Here is an 8,359-nt window from a genome sequence, read left to right on the forward strand (position 1 = left end):
AAAATATATTACTTGAGATCAGCCTCGTCGAATCTCTGGTAGAGCCCCTCGTCTTAATATTCAGCGGCAGTTTTGCTAGAAAAGATCTTTACGTTTGTTATTATTATTAAGCGCTGCATTCAGTTGGGAAAATCGATCGTTTGAACAATCCGTTCAATTTACGACAGATCTAATATTTCAGATGTGGACGAAGCCTTTTTGGACGATTTGTAAAACTCATAGATTGCAGGTTCTCTTCGTCACAACTGAAACTTCCCAATTAATTACAGGCCCAGACAATCATCAATGATTCATACAGAGAACTCATTCTTCATTCACTCTGTAATAAAATGTTCACAAACCTGATTTCAGATGAACGGTTTATATTAAATCCTTTGTTGTACAGATTCCGTTTTCGGGTATTTTAAATCTCAGGAGATTTATTTTCACAGGTTTATTATTTCTTTATCTCTCCCACTAGCGGCACAAATTTCCCTTGTTCGCTTTAGTGCGAAGAAGAATACCTAAAACTTCTTTAACAATCCGATTTTAGAAAAAGTTCCGTTCTCTCTCTCTCTCTATCCCAACTATAATAACCATGGAGCATACATATCTGTACCTCTGTTGTTCCAGAGAATAAACGTACTAGAAAATTACCTTGGCGTCGACGAGCTGTCGGCGCATATCTTACTAGAAAATCTGATCAGATACTTTTTAAACGTAAATAAATATGGATGATTTGATTAATCATTATTAATTAGTGCGTGGTAGAGGGTAATTTTCCGTGGGGATATTACACCAACCAAATCGCTGAAGCGTAACCTTCGTCCGATATGCAGTGTGGGGCGGGCGTTAACGTGCAACAGGATGATTCCTCCGACAGCATTCCGACAGTTGGAGGGTAAACGTTAAAGCCAACAGTGGGAACATCCCACATCTCCGCCACGGAAGAAATCCAAAGCTGTTCACACAAGTTCCGGTAAGGTCATACCGACCTCCTGCTTCGACTGCAGGGACACTCCGAACGTCGAGTTCCTCAAGCGTGGCACCACAATCGATGTGCAGCGCTACTAAGACACTTTGCAGGAACTGCTACGCGCCATAAAGTGCCGCACGGGATAGCCGTGCGGTCTAGGGCGCCTTGCCACGGTTCGCGCGGCTCCCCACGTCGGGGGTTCGAGTCCTGCCTTCGGCATAGGTGTGTGTTTGTTGTCGTTGATGTAAGTTAGTTTAGGTTAGGTTAAGTAGTGTGTAAGCCTAGGGACCGATGACCTTAGCAATTTGGTCCCATAGGAACTTATCACAAATTTGCAAAAGAAAAAAAACAAAGTCAGAACTCCCAGCAATGTTGTCGTACGGAATCACCCTGTTGCACGATTATCACTGCCCCCACAGTGCCAATCACTACGTTTTTGCATTTGGTTGTGAAACACTGTAGCATCGTCCGTACAACCCGGATCTTTCACCTTGCGATTTTCACAGCTTTGGTGACCTGAAGAAAGACATGCATGGACAGCTGCGTCAGCCGAGCGAGGACGTGCAAGAATGGGTGCAGTTGTGGATTTTCATACGCTGGCCGAAACAGGAACTGATGGTCTGCTCTCCGACTTCGATAAATGTCTTAATGTGTGAGGTGATTACTTTGGAATGGAACCATTCCGTAGATCCTTTGTGGCGGTTGTCCGTTTTTAAAGTGATTGGCCCTTATACTAGCAATAGTGAATGCATTTCTTACCGTCTAAAATTGTATGTTGTCAAAGTTGTGAGATTTTGTTGCTGTTATACTCTGAAGCGACAAAGAAACTGGTATACGCATGCGTACTCAAACACAGAGGTGTGTAAACTGGCAGAATACGGCTCTGCGGTCGGCAACGCCTATGTAAGACAGCAAGTGTCCAGCGCAGTTGTTATATCGGTTACTGCTGCTACAGTGGCCGGTTACCAAGATTTTAAGTGAGTTTGGACGTGGTGTTATAATCGGCGTTCGAGCGATGGGCCATAGCATCTCCGAGGTAGCGATGAAGTGGGGATTTTCCCGTACGACTATTTCCCGAGTGTACCATGAAATCAGGAATCCGGTAAAACATCAAATCCCCGACATCTCTGCGGCCGGACAAAGACTCTGCAAGAACAGGGCCAACGACGACTGAAGAGAATCCTCCCACGAGACAGAAGTGCAATACTTCCACAGATTGCTAGAGATTTCAGTGCTGGGCCATCAACAAGTGTCAGCGTGCGAACGATTCAACAAAATATCATCGATATGGGCTTTTGGAGCCGAAGGCCCGCTCGCCTTGATGACTGTACTACATAAAGCTTCACGCCTCGCCTCGGCCCGTCAACACCGACATTGGGCTGTTGATGTCTGGAAACATGTTGCCTGGTCGGATGAGTCTCGTTTCAAATGGATGGACGTGTACGGGCATGGATGCAACCGCATGAATCGGTGGACCCTGCATATCAGCAGGGGGCTGTTCAACCCGGTGGATCCTCTGTAATTCTGTCTAGCGCGTGCAGTTGGAGTGATATGGGACAGGGATATGTCTAGACACGACTCTGCCAGGTGACACGTACGTATGCATCCTGTCAAATCACCTGCATTCCGACGGACTTGGGCAATTCCACCAGTGCAGTGCGATACCCCACACGTCAAGAAATGCTACAGAGTGGCTCCAGGAACACTCTTCTTAGTTTAAACACTTCCGTTGGCCTACTCTCCAGACATGATAGTCAATGAGCATATCTGGGATGCATTGCAACGTGCTGTTCAGAAGAGAGGTCCATACCGTCGTACTCTTACGGATTTATGGACAGCCCTGCAGGATTCATGGAGTCAGCCCCCTCCAGCTCTACGTCAAACATTAGTCGAGTCCATGTCACGTCGTGTTGCGGCACTTCTGCGTGCTATCGGGGCCCTACACGATATTAGGCAGGTGTACCGGTTTCTTTGGCTCTTTCAAAAAATGTTTTAATGGCTCTAAGCAGTATGGGACTTAACATCTGAGGTCCCCTAGACTTAGAACTACTTAAACCTAACTAACCTAAAATCATCACACCCCGCCATGCCAGAGGCAGGATTCGAACCTGCGACCGTAGCAGCAGTGCGGTTCCGGACTGAAGCGCCTAGAACTATTCGTCGGCAGCGGCCGGCTTTGGCTCTTTACTGTAGTTCTTAAATCAATTGCGTAATACATATACCTCTCAAATTTTTGGATTAATCATTTTCAAACTCTGTCTCTGAAGTGATTTTTTTTAGTTATGCTAAAGCGATCTACAAAGAACTGATGTAAAATTATTATACAGGGAATTTTGGTAAATGGGAACAAACTACAGGAACCCTGTAAAGATAAGAAGTAAGACGGTCTTTCGGCACTGACAGCACCAGGCAAGTGGCCTGCCAGCTTAGGGGTAAACCATACGAGCGAGAAGTGAGCTGTCCGTATCACTTACAACGCGTGAAGGTCTTATCGGCTACAGACTTGCCTCCGTGGCGACGTTTTTGTAGCTGGTTCGTAGCACAGCCCATCACCGTGCTGAGATTTCTGTCATCCGTCACATTCACAGATGAGGCTACCTTGACGAGGGGCTGTATTGTCAACCGTCACGACAACCATCCGTGGTTGCGCTAGCAGTGAAGTGGGAGCACCAGTTCGGCCCCAAAGTGTGGGCGGGGATTATTGGTCTTCTTGTGAGACCAGTTGTCTTTCCACAACAACTCACAAGCGAGGCCTATCTTCACTTCCTGCTGGTGATCTGCGTCTCCTACTGGAGGACGTGCCTTTGATGGTAAGAAGGCTACTAAATGATGGTACTCCATCTCGCTACCCACTTGACTGTCGACCTAAAACACTAGCGCAGACAGTACATTCCCACTTGTTTGAAGTGTTGTTATGTACACTTTCGATTACTGAAATCTACAGTGTGAAATTCCTTTTATTTCCACGTTCGAGTGTATCTGCCTCAGACCGACCACATGTTCATATGACCTTTTCCTGCTCCTTATCCTCTCGGGAAATGTTTTCTGCAGTTTGTGCCCATTTAGCAAAATTACCCAGTGTATTAAAATATAAAGGATGTCCCATGGAAAGCATCGACAAACTTTAGGGAAAAATTCCTTACGTCAATACAAGAAAAAAAAGTCTAATAAACAAGGACTCAAAATCGCGTACCTTAAGACAGGCCCAGCCACGGCGAGCCAAATTTCACGGGTGTAGGGTGTGCGGACCGCAGCCGGCCAAGGCCCGGCCTGTCACTCGGCTTCGCTCGGTCCTTCTAGTAAGTTCCTGGAACATCACGATATTAAATTTAACATTGAGGTGCGGCATTTTCCGGTCGGCACAGCTCTCAGAGTTCGGCAGAATAGTGGTGTCAGTGCTGTTTACCTTTCGCTATTTGTTGGTGGTGTAAACGACGTTCATAGGTCCAGTGACCGTTTGCACAAAAAGAGGCAGTCTAGCGATCTGTTCAAATGTTCAAATGTGTGTGAAATCTTATGGGACTAAGCTTGCACACTACTTAACCTAAATTATCCTAAGGACAAACGCACACACCCACGCCCAAGGGAGGACTCGAACGTCCGCCGGGACCAGATTAGCGATCTGTCATCACAATCCTTTAAAATGAATGGGAATGACGGAAGAGAGGGATGAAAATTCTCAATTCGCAGAAGTGTCGGTACTGATTAATTGCTAGAAAACGACATTATAGTACCATGGACAAAGAATTCAACTTTTAGATGACAATAAGAGAGCAAAGGGTTATAAAGATCATTCTTTGTACCTCAAGGCGCACTTAGTGCTAAATTTCAGGCGTGGAGTACGTGAAGAGCCTGTTGGTACGAATAGCAAAATATCTGAAGTCGCACCCAGTATTCGATTTTCAATTGCAACATTTCACAGTGTAAACGAATGAAGAGTATGTTGGTTACATCAAAGAGGAAGCCTCGAAAAAATTCTCGATTTAAATCTCGCTATTGTTGAATATATGAAAGAAAATGAGTGCAGGAACGAAAATTAGAACATCCGGTATGGACTGCAGACTTCGTATTTTGAGTGGACTTGACTGCACACTGCCCACAGTAAGAAACTGCGAGGTAACTTCTTTCTGATTCGATGGAGACGCATTTAAAAAGAAAATCTGGGGAAGACAATCCAGTTACCTAAGCTGACTAGTATCAAAGTTAGCGTGAGGTTTGAGGAATTCATTGTGGCCTTGCAAGAATTACAACGATAGTTTTATAAATGTTTTGAGAACAATGACAATCTTACATCTGTTTTCAAGCTGTTTTCCAGACCGATTTTCAAATGGTTCAAATAGCTCTAAGCACTATGGGACTTAATATCTGAGGTCATCAGTCCTGTAGACTTAGGACTACTTAAACCTAACTAACGATTCGAACCTGCGATCGTTTTTCGTTTCAGAGCTCCTGTGCATGTGCAGATGTAACTGACTGACCTGTAAGGTAATTGTAATTCGATTTTTAATTAAAAATATTTTTTCACTTTAAAACTGTCCAAGACGCCTATATTGATTTTCTCCGGTAGATTTTCCAAGTCTCCATAACGAGATTACAAAAATGCTACAGTATTTCGATCGACATATTCGTGTGAAAGACCTTTTTTTCGAGTGTAATACTAAATAAGTCACGATTACGTGGCAACTTGGGTGTGAAACTGTGTGGAATTGTCACCGTTTGTCAAAATGGTTCAAATGGCTCTGAGCACTATGGGACTTAACATCTGAGGTCATCAGTCCCCTAGAACTTAGAACTACTTAAACCTAGCTAACCTAAGGACATCACACACGTCCATCCCCGAGGCAGGATTCGAACCTGCGACCGTAGCGGTCGCGCGGTTCCCGACTGAAGCGCCTAGAACCGCTCGGCCACAACGGCCGGCAGCGTTTGTCCTCATGCCAACAGTCTTCAGCGCGCCAAAAATAATTAATACTGAAAACTTATTTTGTTTGTGATCTACGTTGTTGAGAAATGTGAAATATAAAACAAAGTCGTATGCATTACGGCTGTACTGCCATTTAAATGCGGCGCATTCGCTGTTTTCCCCTCTACCCCCTCATCGCGCTCAGACAGCGTGGCGTGGCGGGGGCGGAAATGTGAGGCGACGATGAGCGCTATGGCACTCGCGCCCGGGCATGGCGCGCGAGCCGTTGTTTTTGGGGGAGGAGACCAGACAGCGAGGTCATCGCTCTCATCGGATTACGGAAGGACGGGAAAGGAAGTCGGCCGTGCCCTTTCAAAGGAACCATCCCGGCATTTGCCTGGAGCGATTTAGGGAACTCACGGAAAACCTGAATCAGGATGGCCGAACGCGTGATTGAACCGTCGTCCTCCCGAATGCGAGTCCAGTGTCTAACCACTGCGCCACCTCGCTCGGTGCCACCCCTATCTTAAGAGATGTGAGCACTTGTTCATTTTCGATACTATGAGACAATCACTTCTACTAGAAGCTCTTGGAAGGAGGTAGTATGGACCAAAACAAGCAAAAGGTTTAGTAAACATGGGCTCTAAAATGCATACCTTAGGAGCTATGAGCACTTATTCTGTAGATGACACGTCTTTCACACTAGCGAAGATAAACAAGTGCTCATAATCCTTAAAATATGCATTTTAGAACCCATGTTTACTTGACGTTTTTTCTTGTTTTCATCAATACTTCCCCCTCCCAAGCTACGGAAAGGAAAGACTTGACAGTAGAAAATTTCTGTTTCATAGCATCGAAGATGAGCAAGTGCTCATACATCTTAAGTTAGTAAAACCCCATGTCATTCCAAGCATGTGTGTCAATTTTTACCTCTCTATCTACATTATTCAGTGGTTTATTTTTTGCAAATTTATACTGACTTTTTGATCACCCGGTACTTATAAAAAATAAGAGACCTTATTTTTGGGATTACTCTCATAATAATCCATCGCAGCTTACGTATTAAAGAAAAGTTATATATACCAGGTAATTTGTTTCTGGTATCCTGCTGCCCCATGCGATGAAGCCTGTACAATTTTTCGTTAAAAATATACCATCCGGTATATTTACTGTGTTTCATGTCGTCCATCAGTACCTGTGATTATTGCTGTCCATCAATGACTCTGTTCCTTAACAACTGTCAAGCAGTGTAGAGTTAGACGTTGAGCGGGGAGAGACGCTTAACCGCTGAACGTGTGTGTTTCAGAGCCGGTGCTGAGCGTGTTCCCGCCACACGCAGCCGCCCCCAGCAGCGCGTTCACCTACGGCGGCGCTTGCAGTCGGCTGGACGCTTCTGCGGCGGTGGCGCCGGCGCCTCACGCCCACGCTTCCTCCCACGCACACAGCAGCCTCGGCCACGCATTCTCAGCCGGCGGCGGGGCCGGTCCCGGAAGCAGCAGCAGCAGCGCCAGCGGTGGCAACAGCAGCGGCGACGAGGACGACTCGTCCAGCCAGCCGCGCCTGCGGCTCCACCAACACCACCACCACCACCACCACCACCATCAGCAGCAGGAACAGCAACAGCAGCAGCAGCAGGCGACGCCACCCCCGCAGCCACAGCCACAGCACCCACCACAGCAGCAGCAACCACAGCAGAGGAAGCGCAACCCGTACTCCATCGAGGAGCTGCTCAAGAAGCCGGACCGCCTGCCCCCGGCACCTCCCCTCGTCTTGCCGCCCCCGTGCGGGCTTCTGTTGGACAGGCCGTGCAGCTGTCGTCTCCTCGTCAATGCCACCCCCAGCTGCCACTCGTAGCCAGTCACGACAGCAACGCTTCCGACCCCTGCCCCATTTGACTCACTCCCAAGTTCGTCAAAAGTGCCGCGTCGCACAGACGTTGCATCTACGGCGGACTGTTCACCGTGTTCCTTCTTAAGACTCCAAGAATGAATTCTATGAGAAACATGCTCTCTTTTTCTTTCTACGGATACCCTTCGCAGGCAGAACTGTGAACATGTCAGTGTGACTCAATGAAGTGGCTTTTCAGCCAATAGACCATTCTGTCGGAAAGTTTACAATAATGCATCATCTTGTTCGCTCTGATGATCTCAGTTGGTCTCGTGGTTTCCCTCTACATCAAAGCGATATTGTAGCAGAAATGCAGCTATAGTGTGAAGTGACTGACAAACTGCACAGACTGCATTCTCAATGAGTAGTGCGTGAAAGTACCTTCTCTGCTGTCATTGTCTTACTGAATTTGGCTTCGCATCTGAAGTTCGACAACAATGCTACATCACAAGCACCTCGGCTGTGGGACGGACTCTACAGCACGCTGCTTCCAAAGACTTCAAGAATGGGCTCCTGAGTGAAATTCTGATCGGTGTATATATACGAAGATCCTTTCTCCGACAGAATTTCTATACACAGGATGGCAATATGGCTATCAGGAGCTGTAGACTTCG

At 46.6% G+C, this 8,359-nt stretch overlaps 1 protein-coding gene across 1 annotated transcript in view; it reads left to right on the forward strand.

Moving 5' to 3' along the window:
• The window catches only part of LOC126263396 (paired box pox-neuro protein-like), a 75,846-nt gene extending 68,134 nt beyond the window's left edge, over nt 1–7,712 (forward strand). Inside the window, exons 3-4 of the mRNA XM_049960491.1 lie at nt 7,165–7,277; nt 7,476–7,712. Of these exons, the coding sequence (XP_049816448.1) occupies nt 7,165–7,277; nt 7,476–7,712 (350 nt within the window). The remainder of the gene's footprint in view (nt 1–7,164; nt 7,278–7,475) is intronic.
• The last annotated feature ends 647 nt before the right edge of the window (nt 7,713–8,359 follow it).

The sequence above is a fragment of the Schistocerca nitens genome, chromosome 6, assembly GCF_023898315.1.
Source record: "Schistocerca nitens isolate TAMUIC-IGC-003100 chromosome 6, iqSchNite1.1, whole genome shotgun sequence".
In the NCBI taxonomy this organism is placed as follows: Eukaryota; Metazoa; Arthropoda; class Insecta; order Orthoptera; family Acrididae; genus Schistocerca; species Schistocerca nitens.